The sequence below is a fragment of the Mya arenaria genome, chromosome 13 (genome assembly GCF_026914265.1).
Source record: "Mya arenaria isolate MELC-2E11 chromosome 13, ASM2691426v1".
NCBI classification, from domain to species: Eukaryota; Metazoa; Mollusca; class Bivalvia; order Myida; family Myidae; genus Mya; species Mya arenaria.
The window spans coordinates 64,064,429-64,091,986 of NC_069134.1; the positions used below are offsets into that span (position 1 = coordinate 64,064,429).

Consider the following 27,558-nt stretch of genomic DNA (forward strand, 5'->3'; position numbering starts at 1 on the left):
TACGATGACCCAATTAAATGGCTCGGCAATCACATCACCGTGATGACGACGATTGATTCCAATTTTAGCATCGGCTTCACATTGTTTATGTAGTTAAAACCAATTGCACTTAGGTTGAAAATAAGTTTTCATAAATAAAAACAATTAATGTATTCAAAATTTGTTATCTGTTAGATTTCTAAGCATTCAAAATAGAAAAATAACAGCAAAATAAACTTTAAATTTGTTAGGTCAAATGTAGGTCACGTGGGTATTTTCCGAAAATCTTGTTATCACGTGATTAAATTTGAACACAACTATGACCTAATTAAGGATTGTTTATAATCGGATTTATTTTAAAGGGAAACACATATCTATTAAGCGTGTTTAGGTTTTAAAATGTGTTTGTGAACTACAATTTACTTCATTTAACTGATAAAATAGTTATTTTGTCTGTACAATGCATACAAGTGACATAACAGCGGGAAATAAAAATGTCACAAATTCTGGTTGGGTTTGGAAACGTCGTTCTCTTCAGCGAACACGTCCCAAAAGGTTATATATAACGTGTTTGCTGAAGTGCTCTAGCTAAGTTAAATGTAGTTATCAGAAATCTAGTTTATATGTAGGCGCAGATGATCGCCAAAGATATAAAACAGAAGTAGTTTTAAAGTGACACTCTTATTCAAAGTCAATGCATACACATTTAAAACAAACATACGTTTTGAGTGAAACTACCTCAAATACTTACTAAATAAGGCACTTATGGAAAATATTAATTACTATTAACATTATTATAACCGTGTATCTAATAGCTGAAAACGCAAAAATATTAAAGATTGGTAAATGCAAACAGATTAACTGCGATCACTATGGTCTCATAAGGGAGCAATACCGTGTTTCCTGCACCTTTGTTTCAAATCAAACTCGGTATCCTCCATAAGATCTATTGTTTTCGACATTTGCTCATCCTTTTTGGTATATTAAAACAATTGTATTAAATGAGTTAAATCTTATTTTTGAGTAATAATGCATCTTTAAAGTATAAACCCCGACCCAGCTTAAACCTAAGTAATAGTTCGATGGCATTAAGTAAAATCTTAATCATTAAGAATAGGTGGAGTATATGTAGCTAAAGAGCCCTTCTTAATCATAAAAATTTCTTCAGGTCATCTCTCTGACTTGGAATACAACCTTATTGTACAAGGGCGTAGCTTGACGAAAGTTTATGTGTAGGCCACTTTCTAGGGGGGTCCGGGGCCATGCCCCCCCCCCATTATTTTTTTAGCTAGGTGGTCGTAGGTGCTTTTTGGCGTGTATTTCTTTGTTGTAAAAACATTAATGAGAATTAAATTTGTATGTATCCTAGCTAAAGAAGACAAGTCATAGAAATAAAACATTTATATTTTTATCAATTAAATTCCACTCAATATTAATGCATGTTTATGTCAAAACCAAAGCTAAACATATGTGTATTTGCACAAACAATGTCAAAAATTATGTCGCTTTCTACAACACACTTGAATTTCCGAGATCATTAAAAAACCCTCTAGATTCCGGAAATTTTGCGACCCAAACACTTTGATGACGCGGTCAACATTTAAGAGCATGCTCTTGTGTCTGTGGATTAGGGCCAAGGATGACAACCCGTCGCTTTTCATTGTCATTCGCAGGATTTGTTTTATTAGTTTTATTCCCCTAAACGACCTTTCACAAGAGGCTGATGTAGACGGCATGGTAAGAAGAACCTCGGATATTGTAAATATGCACGGATGCAAGTCCTTGTTGGTCTGCTTGAGGGTATCTTGTAGTCCAGATGGACTTGCGGCGGCGATGCTCCATCTGGACTTCCACCGTGCAATTTCTGTTTTAAATGTGTGAAATGTTTCTTGGAGAGCTTGGACATAAGCTGCATACATTGATGGCAACATGTCGTCCTGCAGAATGTCCAGTTTTGAAGGCAACAAACGTAGTGCATTGTATCTGTCCTCATTTCTCAGGATACGACCTTCCATTGCTTGTACTAAATGATCAAAGCAGACATTGTACAAGGTAATTCTGAAGTAGTCAGATGATATTTGCACCTCAGGATTTGCTGTGTTTTGTTGTCAAAAAACTTTTGTTGGAATTGATGGTTGAATGTCGCAGCCTGATCTTATATCCGTTGCTTTCATGTACAGTCCATACCACACATCAGGATCAACCCTCCAGTCATTGCACAATTTGACAATGACGTTTGTTTCTTCAACAGCGTGTAGTAGATCATTGTCTTCCTTCTGAAGTAGATTTGTCAGCTTCACGGTAGTAACCAATATGTGTTGCACCTCTACAAGTGTGACTATGCATTCAAGGCGCAGTTCAGCGGCCAAATACTGGCCGGCCTTCTCGACTCCGTCTTCATTAAGCGTTTTAAATGCGTGGCCCACTACGGGAATGTTTTGAGTGCGTTAACACGACTTGACCACCGTGTCTAACACATCGTGCGAAGCTTAATGCGCCGGTTCATTTCCTCTTTTCCTGTGACGTCACAAGAAAGCTCGTCCTGGAAAGCTGCTAGATGTTTTGCTAAATAATAATAACAAAAATCCAATGTCCTGAACTGTTGCCATCATTGTTTGGACAAAGGAAATGTTCGAATTATGGACAAATGCTAGATTTAAGGAGTGCGACTTGCAATGCACATAATTTGCATGCGGCGAACATTCACGCACGAGGGCCTGGAGCCCACGATATTTTCCAGGCATGGTGGCTGCACCGTCGTAACACTCAGCTCTGATCTTCAATATATCATGGTTGGCTTTCTGCAAAAAAACCGTTATATTTGCGCGTAGTGCAATCCCTTTCATAGAAGTGCACTCAATGAACCCCAAAATGTCTCTCACGTTGCAACTCTCATCGACGAAACGTACACACATAGACAGTTGCCCTTTTGGTAGACTTGTCGGTTGCTTCATCAACCATTATGGCGAAAAATGGACTCATACGACAATCTACAGTCAGTTTTTCTCTTATTTGGCTGGTACAAATATCAATCAGATGGTTCTAGTTTTCATGAGAAGTGTATTTAGCGTTATACTGTGCGCTTACCAAATGTTTAGACAAAACAATATCATTTCGAAAAGCCCGACGAATTGCGAAAAAGTTGCTATTTTCTTTTAGATGACCACGCAATGGTATGTTCTGATTTGCATAAATTACGCTTATTTCAATGATCCAAGACAAGATATGCTGATTTTTGTTCACTGATGTCTTCGCGGTTTCAGAATGCTTTTTGTTGATCCACTCACTTTTCCGGACTGAATATGCTTACAACACTCGGCACGAGCAGACGCGTCGAGATGGTGCGTTTCATTGGCATGCCGTTTTATGAGCATTGAAATGTTCTTCCAATCGGACATTCCGGCTGTTCATGTTTTCTCACTCCCGTCCGTGTCACCAAACAAACAGCAGTTAACACAGTACACCGCATCTCTTGACACATTGTCAACGCATATCTGAAGCGGGGAGTGTGTATCGAATGAGTGGCAGTAGGTGAAGCTTTAAACACCGTCGAAAGTTGATATTCTTAAAGGGACATGACACCAGATGGTAAAAAAACCCCGGTAAATACAGTATTTTCTCAAAACAAGCCTCAAATATTTAATGGGAGCTAGAAGGAGGTCAAAATATCATTTTAGATGATTAAATGAATAAACGCAACAGTCATGTTGCTGTCTCATCAGTTTACCCATTTAAAAATAGCGCATAATGGTTTCCCATTTTAAATCATATCATTTTATGAGTACAGATAAATATACTGACGTTTTTTTTAAATGAACTGGGATTTACGCGGTAGACAAACACAGTAAAATTCAAATTGGAAAATGAACGACAACTGCGAAAGATGCATGTGTCGTAAGCAAAGTTATATATCAGTAAGTAAGATTCATTTCATTGTACACAACGATGTCAATTTTATGTAAGTTTTTGACAAATTTCTTTTTTTTTTCTTGAAATTCTATCACCTGGTGTCTAGTCCCTTTAATGAATAAGCATATAACTGTCTGAAATATCATTCGCTGAAAATGTTAGTTGTATTTTAAATGAGATATGATATCCTCAAATCAAAGACACGATTGATATTAATGAAGTAAACTATTTAATAGCCGATGAAATCGCATTCTCATTCCGCTTTCTATCGTAATTTGTATGGTATTGCATGTATGCTATTGTCAATACAATACTCATAGGTAACTCATTGAACATTATCTTTCAAATGTTCTTCAAAATGTTAAATCAATAAAAACTGAAATGTCAGTGAGGTGTCATGTCATTCCTTGCAAATTATGTTCATTGATTATGTGAACTTTTATTATGTTCGGCTCTTTAAACTTTCGAGGTCTAAGGCTTTTACACTTAAAATTATTAAGTATAGCTGCTTCGCGATATTATTTCACCTTGGGACTGGTTATAGATTAGAATCTTGTTTAAGTTTTAGACAATTATATAACGGTAACGTTATTGTAACAGTTGATTAGGAAAATGATTTTAATTAATATTTAATTAATCAACATATAATTCTTGTTTCAAAAACTTAAAAAAACTATTCGCGGGTCCCTTCACGCAGTCAAATATCACAGTGGTTCTTTCAGTACAACCCTCACCTAACCTTAGACCATGATGCCCCCCGACCCTATAGCTAAGCTCACCCTATGCATACCCTTGCATAGCCCACAACACTAAGAAGCCTGAGAAACTAAAAATCTTGCTTGGCCCTAATTGTCTTTCTTTTAATGGTTTACTCAACACTTATATGCCATGATGGTTGGTATTTTCTGCTCTTTTTGCCATTCATTACTTTGATATTGTCTTTATCATCCACAACATCTTAAGGGATGTTTTTATTTAAACTGTTTGCTTTGTTTGTGGCCTTATATGTGCAATGTTTGTTATTTACTTTGGCTTATAATGACTCCAACAATGTTTTTTTTTCTCTTTTTATATACATGAAAGTACAAGGTTCATGTGCGGTCCTGCTGAAAAAAATCCTCTAAGAAATCAACTGTCACTAAGAACTACTTAGTGACACGTTAAATAACCATGAACTGTTATAATGGAATGAAATAAATGATTATGACAACAGTGTTAATTCAGAAAGGAGACTTCTCACATTGTTGCATGCATTTGCGTATTTACAGAAATATGGTCATGGATAGGAATCAAATTGATGTCAAATCATGTTATTCCCAGAAAAAGGGGTCCCTATAAAGGCATATTGATATTGATATACATACACAATTTAAAATTGGATTTAAACGATAAATTGATTTTAAAGGACTTGAATGTTTACGCTTCGAGTACGTTTAATGTTGCGAGGTTAAGGGACGAAAATGACCCGCGACAAATATACGAGAACAACTTATTACATATTCAACTGGTTTGATAAAACTAGTTTCTTTTAAACATTCAACCTCATAAAATATATAATATTTTTATATAAGTTCTAAACATCTCACATCAGTTCGTAGTTGCTATCCTTATTTTTAAGTAGTTCTGAGTAGTTTTTAGCGGCTATAAGCAGGATAAACCATGTAAACATTATTAACAAAGTAGTGAATATTTTAAATATATACAGCTGAATTATGTCATATTTGTTATTTCCAGCAGACAATTGTTTCTGACTGTTTTCCCGCTTTATATTGTGGTAGTCGGGAAAGACGCGTAAAAGTCGCGAATGTGATATGATATGATTAAAACATAACTTTTGTAAAATAATATCCCGACTTACCTACCATAAACTTGGCAATGTAATCGGACAAAAGTATAAAAAAAACACCCCGTACTCATGATCTACATCATGTGGAGGATTATCTCTAAGATGGCATATTTGCAACTGAAATGCTACCGTAACTTGGTTCACATATATAGCAGAACAGGGTAAGTACGAATGCAGCGGCGTCGTCAAGTTGGCGGCATGGCGGCATTGCAGCGTCAAGTAAGCGGCCTGGCGACCTAATGGCGTAAAATTGGCTGGCCGCAGGCGATCTACCGGCATACAGTTGGTGGCCCGGCGACCGTGCGGCGTAACGGTCGTGGCCTGGCAACCTAGTGGGCGGCCTAGCGGAGTTTTAAGTTGGCGGCCTTTGCTAACTTTTATAATTGTAGTAAATGACACGACTGTTTTACTTATATGTATTACATGCCCAATAACATTTCTGATGTCACTAGAACCTTTTACTGTTAGAATACAACCTACATTCTCTGAGCCAATGAAACTGCAAATAGGCATTCATTAAGTACTACACTTAAGCATTAAGAATTTCAACTTCCCGCTTACTGCCAATCATCCCATACACACTCCTCATTTTTACACAAATTTATATATATGTGTATTGCCGACAGACATTTCCGAAAACTATTTTTAAATGCTTTTGACCAAAATCCGATAAAATCTTCTTTCGTAAAACTTGCTTGACTCCTTATTACCCCAAATGTTTTGCAAAGGATGTTTGTTTTACTCCTGAAAACGATTCCTCAAAACTTGGTTAAAAATGAACTTTTCAAATATTTTAACTTTTGGGCTTCCCCACCCACTTCTGTGGAAGGCATTTTAAAAAGTTAGTATGTCCATGCCCCTTATAGTACAGGTAGAACACACATTATTATTTATTCTTAACAGGGAATACATGTCAATAATTGTTCAAGTAAAATGAAAAACCGTCTTGTAATAGAAACTATGTCGTAGCTTTTACGAAAAACAAGTGGTGCATAGTTGTACATTACTGTGTTCACACATATTTTTCAGTCGGGCATAACATTGTCATATACTCACGGTGACGGTGTTCCTTGTGTCGCAGGATGACTAGGCGAGGCTGGTACGAGAAGGTCGGGAAGTATAACTTCAACCTCAAAAAAGTGAGTAATCCTAGAAACAGTTCTTGCATGGATTTTTAGTTTTTGACCTTATTAGATTTTGGAATTAATACTTCATAGAAACCAAATAAATGCAGAAAGGAATGCAAAATATGTAGTGCCAAATGACTATAAAAACGCAATGCTTCGAATTGTTTGATCTATATATGAGTCTAAACTATATCATTTTAAAACGACCGTGTTCTACTTTATTCAGTTTACATTTTTACAAAGTGCTGATATTGTAAGGATAGTGGTCTGGCAATGATTTAGATGATTGCCTGTATGTAGGGACTGATCCAACCATAGGAGCAACCATGTTTTTATACATTGTTTCTATTAGTGTCAGCAAAACCTACTAGAACTATAAATAACATGATGAATTAAGTACTTCCTCGTAGCAGTGTTTACTAACTACACTTTACTATACCATGCTGTGATTCCCATGCACATGATGCTATATACAACTCTGCTGCTTAAAGTGTATTCTATTATTAACCTTAATTCATTTTCTTGAAAGAACTAACCATTTTACAGTGGAATGTCATCTAGCGGTACCATGCGTGTGTGGACTTGCCGTACAGCCGGGAAAACTAGTTGATGTTATCATTATACACGGTGCTCTAATCCATTTTACTTTTTGTAATTTTCTGCATGAATGTAAATGGCTTATGTAAATTATTTTTCCCAATCTGTAACCTAGCTACGCTAATAAGCGTCTAGGAATACTTTTTTTTCTTATTTTAACAATTCTTCTCGTTGAGAGTATGCATCTTCCTCTACAGGTTCTTGAAACTGGAGTTACTTGCGATTAAAAACAAATGATTATTTTTCAGGGGGAGTGGAGGAAAGAAATGCTTGTGTTGTTTTAACATAAAAATAGTGAACATTTTTTGTGACCTTAGTATTTGAAATGTATAATTTACCAACACAAGGAAAACACGTCTCTGGCATTCCATAGCCAGTAATATAAATGAGATAATTCTTAGTTCCACATAATGGTGTGAAATGGTTTCATTAGGCCCCGAATACACGTATCCATTGACCCAGAAACGTTTATATAGATGAAGGCTGTAATAGTCTTACGGATATATAAAAGCATAGACTGTACTGCAAGAAGAGAGGGGGCAAGTTAGTTTGCACCAATTTTTCATTCCACCATCTCCTGTTTTTCAACCTTAGTTTATCAAGCAGTTTATTAAGCACAAGAATGGTGGCATCTCGTAATCTCAATGACCAACCGTCAGTGTGTACGTCTGTCAAATTTGTGTTACAGCAGTAACTGTGTTACTATGTATGGGATTTTAATCAAACTTCAGAATTGAAGAGCACAATGGGTGTCTTGCACAAAATATCGCTCTTATCTTAAAGATCAGTATCTCAATTGGAGGTTATTACTCTAGAATATGATTTTCATAACAATTGGTCATGTCTTAGCTTTAACCTGTTAACTATTAAATAGAATTCAATCAATTTCAACACATTTGTACAGCATCATGGGAAAGTCTGTCGCGCTGTATAATCAGACTTTTATCTCAAAGTCAAGGTCACTTTTGGAGATCAATATTATACAATTCTCGAATTTTTATAGACCTTAATCCTTTACGGCTATTTATGAGTTCTGGTTTACCCCCTCATTCATTTTATTTTTTATTTTTATTATTCAATATTGACAAATATAATACAACACAACACGTTGCAAACACATATATATATATGACAAATATAATACAACACAACACGTTGCAAACATATATATATATATATATATATACACATCAATGAAACATTTATATAGCGTATTTGTTATTTGTATTACATAATATTTGCTTTTTAAGTATTGGTGTATGAATGATATCACATGCAAACACATATTGTACAAAAAGTCAATATAGGTCACTGCCAATGCAGGAAGCAGTCTTTTAATCTTTCAATATTTAAGTGTTGAAATAAAAAGTAAGAAGATAATAATGAAGGAGGGTAGGACAGGTAGAAAGGATAGAAAGAATAGAATATAATAGATGGAATAGACAGAATAGATAGAATAGATAGAATAGATAGATAGAATAGATAGGAGGTATTTATGCATTTATGTAGTTATTCAACAGATGCCATTTGTTTTCATGGAAGTTTATTTTGTTGTTGACTAGAGCTGTTTCGCGCTCTATTTTTTTCTCTAAGTTTTACATAGTTCAAAAAGGATGTAAAGGTTGGTATAGTGTTTCTGTTTTTCATGCTAAATATAAAAAAACTTCATTAGCAGTATTAAAAAGTTAATTATTGTCTTATGTTGTAATTGTTCAAAGATACCAAAGCTTATGGTTTTTAAGTTTAAATTGATCGAGTTTGGGTTTTGATCAATTATTCTTTTTAATTGAGACCACAGATTTTGTGTAATTCTGCATTCCCAGAATAAATGTTCCTGTGTTTCGATGTATTCCCCGCAAAAGTCACATAAACTTGAATTTGAGATTCCGCACTTGTATAAGAATTTGTTAGTAGGTATAATTCTGTTTATAAATTTGTATTGAAAACTTCTCAGGGTAACATCATTGGTGTGTCTATAGTAAGATGTGAAGATTAATTTCCATAGAGTGTTATCTATATGTTCGTCTGGTATGACCCGTTTCCATTTTTCATCTATTTGGCTGTAAGTTTCTTTATAAAACTGGATTGAGTATAGTAATGTGTTTGGTTTTACTTTGCTTGTTTCGATGTTGTGTTTTAGCGTGTCTTGAGAGTCGTTTATTGGCATTGCAGCTCTCATTTGATCTCTCATTGATTGTGGCAAACAGGCTATTAGTTGATAATATTTAAGGTAATCGTTATTTTTTATATTGTATAAATATTTAATATCTTCAAGTTTGTAAAAGTCTTTTGAACGGTAATCAAATATGTGTTGTATTAATTGTACACCTTTAACATACCAATCTCCGTAATAAAAAGTGCTACCGTTGTTATTAATGTGTTTGTTGTTCCATATTATGATTTTTGGTGTCGGTATCTTTGGGTATAACTGATTTACTTCTGTCCAAGAATGAATGATGTCAAATAAGAACTTATTTCCACGACAAATTTTGTTAATCAAAGTATCGTTTAAATTACACTCAAAAACCAGGTTTTCACCGTATCTCTCAATAAGATTTGAATAAAAGGTTTTATATTGGCTTTTGTTAGAGCGGTCTTATATTCTCTTTACCCATGACGCTTTAATTGAATTTACAAGTTTATATATGTCCGGTACTTTCAAACCCCCATGTTCGTAATCTTGTATTAGTAGATTTCGTTTTATTTTATCAGGTTTGTGATCCCATATAAAGTTAAATATATCTTTGTTTATATCGTCAAGAATATGTTTTTGCGGGTTTGGTAGAACAGTTAATGGATATATAATTTTTGGCAGTGCAAATGTTTTTAAAACTGTCACTTTGCCAAGAAGAGTAAGTTTTCTGTGATGCCAACTTTTGAGACAATTTTTGAAGTTTTGTAATTTAGGGAGAAAATTGAGGTCTAGGAAGCTATTTTCAACATTTGTGAAATTTATACCAAGTGTTTTTGCTTCGTTCGATGTCCATATGAATTTCTTTTCTGGCAAGTAAGTTAAATTCGTGTCTTGCAATTTTCCTGCTCTTAATATAATTGACTTTTTAGTATTCAGTTTTAAACCAGATATATGTCCGAACTCATCTATTGTATTGACTAGAGCGGTAAAAGATTTTTCGGTACCATCATTTATATAAGTTGGGTCATCGGCAAACAGTGATTGTTTTATCTCAATACTGTATATATTTAGGCCTACAATGTCCGTTTTGTTCTGTATAGCGTTGGAGAGTATATCGATACAAATAATAAATAGATAAGAAGAGAGAGGGCAACCTTGTCGTACTCCTCTTTCTATTTTCAATTCCTCAGAAAAATATCCATTGTTGATGATTATACTACTGATATCATTATAAAACAGTTTAACCCATTTCATCAATTCGGCACCAAAATTTAAATGACGTAAACAATTTAACATGAACGAATGGTCCAGGCTATCGAAAGCCTTTTCAAAGTCAGCAAAAAATAAAATTCCTGGTGTGTTTGTTTTGTTTAAGTAAGATATACATTCATTTATCAGTCCAACGTTTTCTCCTATATATCTAGATTTTATGAAACCAGTTTGGAAGGGGCTTATTATTGATGGCAGTATACATTTTATTCTGTTCGCTATGGCTTTTGTGGCAACTTTGTAATCTACATTCAATAAGCCGATCGGTCTCCAGTTAGATAAAAATTCTGAGTCTTTACCAGGTTTTGGAATGAGATAAACATTTTGGAGTAGAGATAAATGTCCTGATGTAAACGACGTGTTAATCGAGTTTGTGTAGTGGTGTTTTAAGTTGTTCCAAAATGTTTTATAAAATTCAACTGAAAATCCGTCTGATCCTGGACTTTTATTATTTTTCATTTCGTTAAGTGCTTTAAAACATTCATGTTCTGATAAAAGGCCTTCACATGATAGCATTTGTTCGTTGTTTAATTTGGTTGTTGAGTAGTCTAATAAAGATGACTCAGGTCTAATAAGGGCATTTGTCTTGTATAAATTAGAATAAAATTTATATTGTTCATTAACTATTTCCTTTTGACATATTGTAATTTTATTATTAATGTTAAGTTTATGCATTGTTTTTATTTCTGCTCTTCTCTTTTCAAGGTTGGAAAAGTATGATGTATTTTTTTCATTTTTTTCTATATGAACTGCTTTTGATCTAAGAATTGAGCCATTGACACGTTTTAATATTATTTCGTTAAGCTTAGCTTTTAAGGACGATATTTGGTCTGTTATTTCATCAACATTTATATTTTGTAGTTCCAGTTTGAATTCGAGTTTTACGATGCTGTTAATTATTTCTTTTTCTTTTGCATTTGTAGTTTTTTTTAGATTTGATGAATATGTTATCGTAGCGTTTCTGATATTTCCTTTTAAAATGTCCCATAAAGTTACTGGGTTTGCGTCTTCATTTGTATTCAAAGTATCTGTGATTGTATTTTCAATTATTTCCTTGTAGTCAGGCATGAACAGTAAGCTATTGTTAAATTCAAAATATCCTGGTCCACGTTTGTTTTCAATTGTACAAAGTCGAAGACTAACAAATGCATGATCAGTTCTGAAAATTGTGCGTATACGACAATCAGTAACAAGATTTTGAATGGAATCCGATATAAAAAAAGTGATCTAATCGACTTGGTATACTTGGTTTTGAGTTTGAATGCCATGTAAATTGTTTTTTGTCGGGGTGTTTTATACGCCATATATCAATTAAATTATAAGTTTTGTTCATACTTTTAATAAAAGTCCGACATAGATTATGTCTATTTTGGTTGCCGTTCTTCCTATCTAATCTTGCATCAATAATGGTGTTAAAATCGCCACCTATTATAATGCGTTTGTCAGAATTGTTATGAATAAATTCTTGCAGACTTTCGAAGACTTTTATATCGTCTGTATTTGGTCCATACATGTTAATAATGGTATACTCTTAAGAGTTGATTGAGAGTTCAATTGCCAAAATTTTTCCTGTTTTAATTTGATACGTTTTTATTTCACCAAAAGTATAGTTTGGATGAATAAGAATTCCAACACCTTCACTGTTTGTCGAGACACCACTAAAAAAACAAAGACCTTTCCATTCTTTTTCCCACAGTTCCTTATATTTATCATGAAAATGTACTTCTTGTAAAAGATAGAGCGTCGAATTTTGTTCTTTCAACCAATGGAAAATCTGCATCCTTTTTTCTTTATTACCTAGTCCTCTGACATTAATAGTACATAGAGTGGTATCCATGTTAGGTTGGGTAGTGATGATTTATGCAAAAATACCTCCATTTTGATTGTAGAGAAGATAACATTTTTACTTAATTATAAATAATTGACTGATCTGAATTGCATGTGTAACTGGAAAATATCTATACTAAGCGGAGTTAATCTATATCGAAATATCTTTTTTTAAATATGGGAATAAGAACTCATGTATTTATAGTTTTGGATGAACGTTATGTAATGTTTTGCGTCGTTTATGTAGAAAACGCTTTTGGTTTGTTGTTCGATTAGTTATCAAAAAGTACCATACTTTTTAGGTAAGTTCATCTGAGTTAAGATAAATGCAAACATGGTTGTTTAACAATGTAGTACAATTACATTTCATTTGACATATTAACATCATTATAGGCAATGATTTGTCTTATCTTATCTAATTTGCCTCAATATTAGCATACAACTTAAGTGTGGTTTTACATATATGATATATACATAAAATACCCTGATTTCCAAAAAGGTACATTACCAATGTAAGCAAGAGAGGGTTATACAGAGGCGAGTAGTAATGATAGTATATCTCACAATATATGCTAAAACAATTTTGTATTTTCTTCAAAAGGAAATGAATTGGTACACTATTATTAAAATATCACGATAGACACATTTTCTTAGTAAGGGTTAGTAGGAAAAGGCAATACACTACAGTCAGAATAGCTTAATTTGTGAGTTAAAATGTTAGGAACACCATTCTATATAATTTTACCGTTATTTTGTGAATGACAATAACGTTTCCCACGATTATAATCATCTTCAGTACAGGATTTATTGCCATTTGTATTTGATGGGGTAATTTTGCAACTAATTAGTAGTCAAGTATAATTAGCATGTAGAATACTGCTATAATGTATACATACACATATGCAGGTCTGCAGGATAACAGTTGTTGGAACTATAATCAGTTCAAAGCTACACCAATTTTAGTTGGGTATAAAGTTGAATTCTCATTTTCCTACCAAATATTGCATTATATCGTATTGTCTTTTAATAATAATAATAATAATAATAATAATAATAATAATAATAATAATAATAAAAATAAAAATAATAATAATAATAATAATAATAATAATAATAATAAAAAAAAAAATAATAGTAAAAAAATCCATTGTGCGTGCGGGTGAAATCCTCATAATTTCCCATAAAGATTTGACTTTAGATATGTTTTATTCTTTTTAGCGATAGTCGTATAACCTCAGTTTTTTATGTTTTTTTTATGTTCAGACAAATGACTCAGTTTGTAGACTAATCAAATATTGTGTTTAATGAATAATGAAGAAGAAATAACCATTTTGATTGGTTTATAGTTAAGTCGGCGAGCCTACGAGAGGCACTAATAAGATGAAGTTTTGAAATGGAATTTTCTGGATACTGACTTCTAATTGCTTTTCTTAAGCAATAACGCTCTGTGAAAACACATCAAATACTATATTGAAGCGCGAACTATTAAATTATGTTTTAAAAATATGATATAATTTCAGTAATAAATTTAACGTCAATAGAGACTTATTACCTCCTTGCGAGCCTCTCGCAATCTAGAAACAAAGATCCTGTTTATTCTTCCTAAAATTAGCCTCTGTAATTCCCATTTTCAAAAAGTTCCTTAAATATAGCTCGTTTTCCGAGAGGGACGTTAATGGGGGTCCCGTATGGCAGTGCTATGCATTGGTGCACGTTAAAGGGCCAGGATAGCTCTAACCAGGGTTACATTTTGTCTGTGCACTATGCTCTTAAACCCTAAAGTGAAAAACAATCTTATCGGAGCTGGACCCGAGTGCGAGTATACATAATAAGCGTACACACGCGCACGCACACATGCACGCACGCACGCACGCACGCAGGCACACACGCACGCACGCACGCACGCACGCACACACACACACACACACACAGACACACACCAAATCAGTTCAGAATCTAGCACTTTTTCGGTAATGTTGCCTGTTCGTTCATCTATGAAAACTTTGGCCGCGTCTAATGAAGGTTTTCGGAGATGGCCGTGTAGCTTCGATTCGTAAAAATCATAATTGACGAGTAATCCGTTTTCCCGTTATTGCTGCCTGGGAGTAGGATTATTATTGTTATTGGTCCCAACTTCTTCTGAACTTAAAACTCCTAAAAATGAAGTGTAATGTATATAAATTAGCCATTGTTGATCCTAAAAATATCATTGATGACACTCTAGAGACAAATAACTTCAATGCGTTTCACCATTCTGATAAGTCATAATAATGCCATTGTGATTACCATAATGTCTGCTTACTTGTGCAAATTTGCTTTAGCCATAAAAGGTATTATATATTTATATATTGAAATAAAGCTCGGCACATACCTCCTCAGAGTACTTACGCACATGTTTAGTAAAACATATAACTCTGGCATTAATATTATTGTGTAAGAAATTTGTGTAAAAACTAAACTGTTTTCGACCTTATAGTCAAATAAAACAAATGCACATGTTAAATTCCTACTGCTTCCCCATACACTTTTTATGACCTTGTTTACAGGTTGATCGCCGTTTATCTTTTATAAAGTTATTTCATGTTTTATTTTACTTCGTATGCGCTTTTACAATCCGATATATTTCAAATAACTAACTCTCTGCGCTCTGAATATTTTCATATTATGTTGTTAATTTTGTTGTTCGTTATGAAAAATGCCTTTATTTTTTCATGCATATGCAATTTTTACAATTATAAATATAAAACTTTGAAAAAAGGAAAAGGAAATCTAAATTTCAAGGGTTAAAACAAAATAAATCATTAAACGATAAAGGGACATTTGAAAACGCAAACAAACACACTATTTACAACGTATGGAGCAGATATACTAAAAAGGGTAGAGATATATTTATTTTTACAAAGTATTCTAAACAAAAACAGTGTATTACATTTTAGTCTCATTTACTTCTATAAAATGTTTTTGAACGAAATATGATTGTTTTATTCAATCAATGTAAGTTTCTTAGACTAAAAAACAACATTAGTTAAGACTTGCTACAAACCATTTATTGTGGGAACAATAGACCCATTTTCACAAATAATATAATATTTCAACCCTTTATTGCAATTTGTGTGACCCACTATAAAATTATGTTCAGTTAATGGAGACTCGAAACTTACACAACACTTTTTTCGAAATCTTCTTAAAACAGTTTCTGCCATGGGCAGTTCAAGAATAGATATGTTAACGTTTTACTTTCGGTAACATACGTCATGATAAACTATATTTAATTTCTTTAGTAACGATTAAGTAGGTAATATTCTGTGTATAATTCGAGATTGTAACCACTGCATATAACTGTCTGTTGTTAAGTTAAAAAATCATTTTAATATATATTTATATATATTATATATATATATGGATTCCATAGCAGTAATTCGCGTCTCAGCCATAATTATTTAACTAATAATAGGAATGCAGTCAATCAATGCTGATATATAAATACATAGTAGAATAGTATCTTTGACCTTCGAGATAGGAGCATGAAATGTATATGCGACAAAGCCTAACCTTTTCAAAGATAGAAAATCAAATGCGACGCCATTCGGACGAGCTGATGAGCATTGAGCTGTCAAAACATGAAGGTATTTGATAAAGAAACTATAAGTTCACACCTGATCTGATGTTGGCTGAAGACAAAGAACATTATGAAACCTTTGGGACCTTGTTTGGTACAGAAACCGCAGAAGTAGACAGACCTACCATGATAAATGGAGAAAATAAGAAAGCCACTGACAACATGGAGATACATCAACCCAAACTGGTGTGAAACAAAAAAAGGAAAGCTCAAAATGTTATTCAGGCAAACATAGTTCCAAATGATCCAAAACAGATGGGTGATGCATCTCTATTTACGTAATGCAAGACCAGTCACAACATGTCTAAAATGTGATAAACCGAGACTGGTTTACAGAAAGTAAAATGTTTCCAGAAGACAGAAGCTCACACTAGCGTGTCTGATGTCAGACTACCAGAACACCTGTGGGTCCCCCCCTAACCACACCAGACAGCCGACATGGTGTTGCACTGGCAAGGTTAAACAATCAGTGCAAAAGTCCAATTGAAAATGCATATTACAGCTCTTTTGTAGCCAGACCTGATATCTGTGCTGCAAGTGGGGCAGAAGTTGATAAACACCTGAATAAATCTTTCAAGACTGTGCTTCCTGTCTGTTGCTCCTGTTTTATCAATGGGCATGAACAACCCTATTTCAGACCTTTTGGCCAAAATAATAGTGCTGCCTGTAATCTGAAATTAAGGTCCCTCATATTAAGCGATATATTTTTTCTGAGGAAAAGGTACTGAAACATGTTTAAAAGAACAGTAGTAGAAGACGTATATTTGAGGTTATTATATTTTTATATGGTTCACTTTTAAGAAATTAAAATTTTAAACCATAAATTAATGATAATACGTTATTTTATAAAGTAATTGTTGTAAAAGCAACATACACTGTTGCATTTTAGGTTAACAAAAAGGTCAGTTTTTTAGTTTAATGGGTCATGTGTTGTAAACAAAATATATGTATTTAACATGATTAAAAAATAAACTCTAGCCAGGATTCGAACACAAGACCTTCTGTAAAGACCTTCTATACAGAAAGCCGTGAGTTCGAATCCCTGCTTGGCTATATATATTTTCTAAAAATCTTACCCTCTCCAAACTAAGGTAATCACTTTATATCAATACTTTGTATTTGTGTTTCAATTTAGTTGTCAATTCAGAAGCAAAAATATTTGTATTATACTATATCGGTTTAATGTCGGTGTTAAAGTCATTAAACTAGCCAAAAGTTTATTTCAAATTTGTATTCCCCAATAAACATGAACTTGTTAAAACATCTTTATGTCTGACATCAATATTTGACAGAGTAATGCCCCATATCTAAACAACAGCAATATATGGAAGTAATTTTGCAAGAAAATCTCTTTTGCACGAAAAATACCTTCCTGACTTACCTTGTATTTGACAAAGAAAATCCCTACCTACCCTACCTAGTAGATTTGGGGATGTTACCCTAAGCCCTTTTTAGGCCATATGGATATGTAATTCATAGTTATAATCAATGTTTCAGCGGTACTTCTATCAGATAATGTGTGTCAGAAAATATTCTTATACATGAAAAAGGCGTCAAACATCATGTTCACATGTCAGCTACATCTATCCAAATTTCCTTAATCTTATGCCGTTGACTATCAATCAGACAAATGCTAAATCGGTAACATTTCCCATATGTTTGTGGCAGCTCTTGTCTTTGCTCTAGACTAGAAACAAAGGCAGTATAATGATACTGTTTATGATATTTTATTTCAGTAATCTCGAAGAACCAACAAATATTGAACTATGGATGACTTTCACTGCTTCCATGTAGCATAAAACGGCAGCTGTAGTTATTTTGACATTGTTACAATAACTGTAAGTGAAACGCCTTCTTTTGTCCTTTGGAGATAATCTGTCGAAGCAGTTTTATATTTTCCATGAGTCCCTTGTTATAGTTATTCAAAGAAGTCACTAGTAAATATTCTTTTATTTGACGTGATATGACTCCAAGCAGTATCCTACAGTAGCTGAAATGGTAATAACGTCAGTTCTGAAATTGTCCCCTATTCTATATTTATTTCAGATTGGACAGAATGGCAGAAGCAAATAGTTCGGTTGATGGAAAAGAATACTTTTCCAGAGTGCAGTTTGCACTGACTGATTGTGGTAATAAATTGTTATCACATCTGTTGCAAAGAAGAGTCAGGGAACTCACTCCAAAAGAGTACCCGGCTAAACCTAAATCCTGGTCACTTGATGAATTTTTAAATCATAACATGGCAGATATTTTGTTATCTGTTGGTAAAGATAGAAGCAAGAAAGAAATTCTGTATCCATTTAGACAAGACACAGATTTAACCAAATGGGATATTCCTCTTTTTGCTTTAGTACTTCTGACTGCATGCAAACTAGAACATAGCGGCCCTCTCCATCGTGATCTTAAACAGGACATACTTAATCTAAAAGACATAAGGAATAAAATGCAACACAAGGGAGCTCCAATATTAGACGAGCAAATCTACCTCGCTTATTTAAGCCGCATTGACGGTGCTGTACAACGAATATGTGACTACATGCATGCGCCGGATTTGAAAGAATCACTTCTCAAAGAACTTGATGAGTACAAAAGCCTCAGGCATACATATCCAAACGGTCTTGTGCCAGAGTTGGGTTGCAAATCCATTGACATAATTAACGATGGTTAGTATGTGTTCTTAGTCATGATAAATGAAAACAAATGACTTTCAGTATATAGTTGTACGTTGTGTTCTTGTTATTTTGAAATACACATTCAATCTGACACATGTCTACTGCTGAATGATGACAGTGTTATTTCGCAAAAAGAGAGTAACAGACATTTATCACATCTTTATTTGTAGAACAACGATACACATTTGAATGTTATCGGATAAAGACGCTGTAACTTTGAGGCACATTTTGACATTTTGAGTATGGATAATTCAATCGATGCTGAAAAGATTAATTTTTATATATAATCTTGTCTTTATTTGCATTAACGCCTTGCTGTTTTAGCTGATGCACCGGTTGTACACGGTTTTCAGCAATTGGAGATGATCATTCAGGAAAAGGGGTTGTCAGTAGATATACCAGGTAACTATAGCTTTCTGATAAATGATATAGTAACAAGATTATTAAGTTTTATATGTGACCTATTACCCAACGCTACCCAAACAACAATTTAATGTGTTCTGTTTTAAGGATTCCTTTAATGACGGACTTTTTAAGTTTTGTTACTGGTTCATATGTGCACATATGTTTCTCTACCCAGCAAGAGTAAAGTACTAGATATTTAAACTTGTTGACTTATTAAGAAAAAAATGATTTATACATAATAGTAAAACAGTAGTCGGTGGTATATTCAAATCGTTCACGCACTTATCAATGCATTTGCTTTGTTGGATGTTTTTGAACACATATTTCCTTGAAATATATGCTTATTGTACCAGCTTTACTTTAAGTTTTGGATGTCATCGTCATGATACGGAATTACAATCAAGAAGACGAACACGCCATAACGGAACGACTACTAAGATCATTTTCAGAGGCACTAGAGAATGGTAAAGTAATATCAGTTAAATGAAGCTACTGTGTTATCATTAGCAGTCAAATGTGACAAATGTTATTTGTATTATTCTGTAAAAATGATGAGTGAAAATAAAGTAAGCATTGATATGTGTTACTTACACTGCAGTTAATTAAGTTATGATACGAAGGTTTGCGTCTTGATTCTAAAACTCATTCTATCGTAAAACGGTATGAATATAACTTATATAAATCGTAATTGCTTACAGCTGACCAGAGCTCAAGTGAGCTGGATGTTGCAGTAAAGAACCTTGTTCGTGAAATATTTGACGGTATGTCTGTACATTTGTCAATATGATTCCTGTAGTTTCCATTGTATTTTGCATTTTTGCTCTGCATATATTTGACCAAACACATTTTGATGAACGCGTTGGTACACAGTGACTAAGTGAAGAATAATTATTTCCCTCTTTTTCAGAGAAAAAAGAGATAACGAAGGTCAGCAGGGGTTGTCTCGTACTATCAATCCAGTGTCACTCTATCGACGCAGTTATTTCTCTAGTACAAGACAGCCTTTCGGGGAAGCTTGGGAATTTATTTGAACCTCTTGAAGAAGTAATGCGCACTTATGAAAACCATGTTCTCTTTGAAGTATATGTTGGCATTACACGCCAAAGCTGTTGGGCTCTACTGAACGAAATGTGTAAGTTAAGGAAGGAATGTAGATTTTCATTTGGCACGTCATATAAGTCTAATGTTGGGCATTCTAATCAGATATTGACAGGCAGATAATATAGAGAGAGTAATTCCTGTAAATAACAACAATTAGTTGTAGCCTGCCAGTATTAAACATTATAATCATCCTTATGGTAGAAATACCTTATTTAAGTATAGGTTAAGGATGTATTTATTCATTTAATTATATTGTAGTGTGTCAAGTGTCCGACGCATGTGAGAGACGCAGTTATACGTTGGAGAGCAAAGTGCAAGACTCTGTCATTTTTGTTAGAATTAAACGCTTTCTACAAAGTTTTACAGAGAAAGAAACATTAGAAAGGTCATTTTTCTCGAAGGAAAAACAGGAAAAACTCAAGCTGATCAAAGAAAAATTGACATTAGAACTTAAACAACCTGAAATGGAGATGGATTTTTTGTTTCCGAAGCACGCGAAAGGTAATTGATATTTTGTGTGTACAGTACTACAGGTATGTATTGCTTACGTGAAACATTTATTTGGATTCAAAATTGCGAATTCCATTCTTAAATTGGCTAGTTATTTTAAAAATAATGACTTAACGCATTTTGGAAGCTGCAATGTATACAAATTTCGATGTACTTCTGAACAGTCGGTGAAGCTTGAGTTCAATGGAACACGAATCTCCTGTGGGTTTAAACCCACAATTGTCCCAACATTTATCAACAATTAAAACGTTTAAAGTATAAGCCTCATCAGATGAAGCATTAACTCGAACAAACAATAAGAATAACATCAAAACTGTCCAAATTATTTCCATAACTCAAAAATCGGATACAGACATAAACTTCAAACTTAATGAAGCAAGACCGAACAAGAGTGCAGTCATTCAAAGACAGCCATCTGTCATTGTTCGCCTTGGAAAAATCAAGATTTGAAATTATGTCTTCATAGAGCCAAATAATGAATGCGTCATTGCACAAACAAGAGGAAAATCAAAATGAAAAGTAATACAACAATAAACAAATATATGATATAGAATATTCTACGAGATATCAAAACAAAAGTAATCAAAAACTTATTGCATAGTCTCAGTTATATGAGGCAGTATAATGATCATTTTCAAAAAAAAGTGTTTCTTGAATTTCAAAAGGATGCATAGTGTACATGAAGTCAAATAATATAAATATAAACCAAATTTAGAGGCACAAGGAAATGGCCCAAACAGCACTGAACGAGGGACATAAATTTAAAACACCACAAACAGACTACACAAGCACCTCGTACAATGTTTAACAAACTCAATTAAAACATTGCACTGAATATCAAGAGGATGTTCTCTTGTTTGTATAAATGACATATCTATGAAAACATAATGGTCGATACGAACTTTTTATTAAGCCAATGGCTACCTTATTTCCAAGGTTAGTTATAGAGCAATTTCCAAATACGGATTATATTTAAGAACAACATGGAATGACTGTGGCGTACCTTTGAGGAGTTGGCATAATTGCTCCGGCGTGATTCATTTGCTGGCTGGTGTGTCTAGTCGTTCATTTCCCAAAGTGATTTAATTGACTTTGTTATTCATTGTCGTCAAGTAAATGATGGCACCGATTATAATTTCAGTTTAGCAATTATTGATAAAATTTGGGACATGTTTGGTACCAATACAGTCTAGTTTGACCCCAAGTGAACTCAAAGTTAGCTGATTGACCTGAGGCGCTGACGCCAAAATTGATTGATATATGAATATGCGTTTACATAGTAACCCATTTTTTGATAATGAATATTTTAGATCGTCAGTTTTTCTCGTTTTGACATTTTAATTTTTTTCGTAAAACCAAACATTTTGTTCATTCACATTGTAATTGTCAATAATTCTAAATTAGATCATTTCAAATATTTGGGAAAAGCACCTATATTTTGTCCGTCAAAGTGCCCCACTTAAGTAGTGTTCAGTACTAACCATTTCAACTTTGTTTGGATGATCGACTATTTTATGAATTTCATTTTATTGTTTGAGTAATAAAAAATCATTAATTTGAAATGAACAAATTGCACTGTTTTGAATTTTGACCATTTCAAATAGGTGTGGACGACCAAATTTGTTGAACATTTACGTATTGATTTTGAAATATTTTTATTTAACTCTTTAAATTGTGTTCGGACACCTTTCATTTTGTGAATTTATATTTTTATTTATATATAATGGTTTTAAATTTTGTCAAATTTAAATGTGTTCGGAAGATCAAACGTTTTGTCTTTTTGGAAGTTTAACTAATTAAATTATTTCAAATTTGTTTGGACGGCCAAAAAATTTGTACATTAAAAGACGTATTTTGAATAGTGTTGATTTTTTCCGTATAAAACCTTTTAATAACTTGTGAAATATATGTATATATGTTGGATTAGTTTTAGATTTGTGACCATTTTTAATTTGTTCGGACGACCAAGCGCTTTGCATGATAATATTTTTTTCTTTTTGGTAGTTCTTAATTTGAAAGTTTTACAATAGTTTGTACGATTTTACAGTTTGTGCATTTATACTTTTGATTTTCAATAGTTCTTTGTTTTAAATTTGTTCGGACGACGCAACATTTTACCAAACGTTTTTTGATAGATTTTTTTTATGAAATAAAGATTCAGCTCGTTTTGTCCTTTTTCCAATAAAAAAGGCATGCATTAGGCATGACTAAGAAAAAAGTCGTCTGTGAGTTTGGTCAGATGGGATAATCGTTTTAAAAATTCGAACGAGCTTATGAGCATTCTTAAATATATGTCTCAGCAGCAACGGGACAACGGGAAAGTAAGTGTCAATAAATATATATTTTCTTTATTTTCAGGTTGTTTTCACTCCATATTGTTTTAACGTGATAACGTTGGTCCGGTCCGTTTACAGCAGTTATTTATTCTTTTTCAGAGATACAAGACGTTGCTGTTCCATCAAAGTATGGACCCGACTTCAGTAAGTTTAAAGAAGACAAAACGTAAGTTGTTTATATTTATCTATTAAAAAAACAATTTAGTTTTTTTAACAAATATACAGGAAATTGACTAAGTACTAATTAGGCAATTATTCATCGAACGCTTTGTCATTTCACGACAACTTTTTTATTTCTATTTGTATTCAACCTACAACGGTTCTGTATTATGTGACTTGTTGAATTTAAATTGGTAAATGTGCTTGATATTATTTTACTATGTACTGTGATGGTATACGTCTTACAAAGTTATGTTCTGTTCTGTTCATTTAGATTACCCGGAGTTAACTAGGCTAAATATTTGAATCTAAAAACAATGAATGTATTGCGACTCGCCTTAGTTTTAGGCATGCATAGCTCATTTCTTTTATAAGATATTTATTTTAATTAATACGACAAACATGCATAATATTAAATATATTGTATATCTGGTCATATTTTTATTCAACAAATTCTTCAACGAATATCGTAACAGCTAAACGTGTTGGTCAATATTCAGATTGGTGGCCATGAACAAGTTGAGACTTGACGAAATGAATACGCTGGATCATCAAATGTCCCAGGTAAAGTGTCGAGCTTGCTTGTACTTTTCTTGCTCAGTTTAAACATATTTTGTTTGCATCCTGGACGTATTTGAGCAATATGAATAATTGTATTTTGTTATTAATTAGGTGATTTCATATTGGCTCAGTTATTTGTCCGAAGGCAGTTGTATTGCTTACTCGGCCAATATGATTTCACCTAATTAATAGGTATTTTAGTAATTAACTATTACGTTTGCTACGACATTTTGGTTAAAACATCAGTTTTCGCTACCCTAAATTACTATTGAAGCTTTTCATAGATTCTGCTTTTCTAGACTGGACTTTGATGATTTCAAGCATCCTTTAAAGTGGCATTGCACAGACTTATGAATAAGCCGATCGCACTGTATTGTCTAATGAACCATATCTTTTGGGATTATATCCTAAATCGTTTGACAAAAGTGATTTGCACTTTTTCACCTTCCTCGTCCATTTCGTGTGTTTCCAAAACAATAGTTGTCATAAAAACCACCAACAGGTTAAAACAACTCTTATATCAAACCGTACATAGTGGTTGAAGTATTTTATAGGCTAATTATTCCAAATATATTTCAAACATGGCACACATTTTCAAAACAAAATGGTTGCCTTTTAAAGTACAGCATACTCATGCAATGGCGAGTTTCGACGGCCCGTTCCTTGAATCCCGTTGCCAATCAAAACGTCAGAAACCCGTAGTGGCCGACCCTGGCCGATATTGGGTATTCGCTTACAAACAACACATCATTAATATAGGCAAGCCGCGATCGCCATAACATCATAATTCATTACATATGCTGGAGGAGTCACTATATAAGAGTTTTCTCAGAAAAAATAGCATTTTAACGCCATTGCTATACATGTATGTATATATATTTCTGAATAAACTTTTTTTAACAATTAAAAGAACTGCAACAAATACGATAACTATGACATATGATTTTATATATTTGTTCAAAACACAAGTAAAATTAATGAGAACTCAAATTTTCATTGAATTAATAGAATTAAAGTTATGATAATTGACCAATTTGGGTAAAACTGAACTTTTTGAAAGGCCACATCTAGGGACCAAAATTTATTTTCATTTTAATGCAGATCTTTCTGTTATGAAAGTTAAAAAAGGCTGCAAAAAGCTAAAACTGGTAAGGCCGTTGATGCAGACATCTGGTATCAGTTTTAAAAACTGATTCGGTATATTATTTATGCAATCTTACTTCTATTCTAGTACTGTTACTCATATCTGGAATAAATGTATAGTAAATCCGATTCCAAAGTAATCAGGTGCAAATCCTAGAGACCCACTGTCATATAGAGGGATCAGTATTGCCTCTTCAGTGTATAAACTTTACTGTTTTATTTTAAATGACCGGGTTACATGTACCGGTAGTTATTTGGTCGAAGGTCAAATTTATTTTAGGAAGAACAGTGCGGTTTTCGGAAAAATTTAAGCGCGATAGACGAAATTTCTAGTCTTACTACCAATATTGACTCCAAGAAAAAACACATTTTATCCGCATTTGCAGTTTTTTTTTATTGATTTTAAGAAAGCTTAACATTTTATATATTTATAGGCATGAACTGTGGGCAAGACTATTTAGACTTTGAATATCCGGTTAAATACTTCATGCAATTATGTCGCCCTATTCTTTCGTTAGTTCTAGTGTTCGGATTAATTATCTTTTCAAAGTGGTTTAATGTTTCTAATGGTCTCCGATAAGGTTTCATTCTGTCCCCATTATTGTTTATATACTATTTTAGATGACCTAGGCTAGATAAGTACCTAATAAGTTAAGATGTTGGCATTTCTGATCAAGATGAGAAATTATATGTACTCTGTTATATAAAGACATTGGTCTGTTAGTTCAAACGAAAATGATAGACAAATACTTTTTAATGCCTCAGTTTGATTGGTTGAATAGCTTTTCTGATGAAAATAATTGTTAACTAATAATGTCTCCTTGACAAAGGTCATTCGGCGCTCCTCGGCCATTTTTATAAAAAACAACCTCGATGTACATGGAAGGTTAGCTTTCTTAGATATCGGTATGTTTAAGTCCGCGTAGTAATTTGATTAAGCAGTTAAACTTAATGACTTTAAAAAGTTGTTTTCGATAAAACTGACATAGGAGCTTCGAACGAGACAAAGGTTTGTGTTAAGCAAGTTAAGATGCGGAGAATCTCCGATTCGAGTTAAAACGGTTAAAATATATTGAATGATCGTCTTTTTTGTGATAATGATAGACAGAAATTCACGTGTTTTTTTAAATTGTACACTATAGGATACAATAAGAATGACATTGCTAAATTAGGCGAAAGTCATCAATTGATTATTTCAAAACATGTCTGATATCGATGCGCTCTTTTCTTATTATCAACTAATATATTGTCAAAAATTAGTGTCAAAACCTTCAACATTATTCATAAAAATAGTGTGTTTTATTCGTATGTGTGTCACATGAATGTTAATTAGTTTATCTCCGGTCTGACCGTGATAATGATAGTGCGCGTTCATTTTCTGTATAATAATTCCACTCCTTTATATATTTTTATACCAAGATAAGAATTCATTTCTAGTCTCATATTGTGTAACTATAGTTACAACACACATATATATTTTCTAAATTATAGGCAAAATTTTAAAGGCAAATTTGCAATCAGTATTATGTATTTATCGGCAATACTGTTGTATTCGTACTTATATAATCATATTGGTTGCAGTTTAACTTCAAATAAAAACAAAAGCCATTTATGCACTTAACATATGAAAAATACTGTCAAACAAAACTAATATTTGTTTTTCATAATTCAATAGAAATGTATGTGGCTGATCAACAAATGAAGTCTTGAAAACATTGTCCATAAATTGTATTCATTTTGGGCTAAAAATTAGGAAAAACATCAATTTTGAGAAATAAAAGCAAACTGGTGTGTCAAAGAAATATGAATGCGGAGTGTCTGAAAATCAAAAAAAAAAAAAAAAAAAAGGCCTAAATTGTCTTTTTGTTGATAGCTTACATATCAGTAATGTGCTGATATGGTATTTATTTTTGTGCTCTTTAATTATATCTTTATTTCGATCTCTTTTTTCATCAGCCACATCATTATGATGCTGATGTTTTTTGTTTAAATACTTAATATTTCATTGCATTTGTGTTTTGCTTTGGCTGAAAAATTACACCAAAAATTACTGTTCGACATAATAGGGCAAGATATATATGTACGCTTTATTTGCAAAGTTATTTTTATTTTCCATCTATCTAGTTTTGTTCAATTGAAGTGAAATTGAAAACAAGAGAAAGCGTGAATTTGTTTAAATCTCTAATTATCAAATTTAAAGAAGATTTTCACATCAATACTGGTTTATACCTTTACTATTTACATTTCATGTTTAACTGCAGTGTCATATTTTCCAAAGTTCTTTTTTCATGTGTTGCGTTGTTTTTCAACCTTAAAATATAACATGCAGCTAGAGTGATACATAATATGTATTGTAAAATTGTG

General features: G+C 33.0%; 1 protein-coding gene across 1 annotated transcript in view; it reads left to right on the top strand.

Annotated features, from left to right (window-relative positions):
• The window catches only part of LOC128213921 (uncharacterized), a 32,682-nt gene that overhangs the window by 740 nt on the left and 4,384 nt on the right, over window positions 1-27,558 (top strand). Inside the window, exons 2-11 of the mRNA XM_052920037.1 lie at window positions 6,764-6,873; window positions 18,044-18,145; window positions 18,354-18,970; window positions 19,304-19,381; window positions 19,750-19,848; window positions 20,083-20,145; window positions 20,292-20,516; window positions 20,744-20,986; window positions 23,431-23,497; window positions 23,991-24,054. Of these exons, the coding sequence (XP_052775997.1) occupies window positions 18,364-18,970; window positions 19,304-19,381; window positions 19,750-19,848; window positions 20,083-20,145; window positions 20,292-20,516; window positions 20,744-20,986; window positions 23,431-23,497; window positions 23,991-24,054 (1,446 nt within the window). The 5' untranslated portion in view covers window positions 6,764-6,873; window positions 18,044-18,145; window positions 18,354-18,363. The remainder of the gene's footprint in view (window positions 1-6,763; window positions 6,874-18,043; window positions 18,146-18,353; window positions 18,971-19,303; window positions 19,382-19,749; window positions 19,849-20,082; window positions 20,146-20,291; window positions 20,517-20,743; window positions 20,987-23,430; window positions 23,498-23,990; window positions 24,055-27,558) is intronic.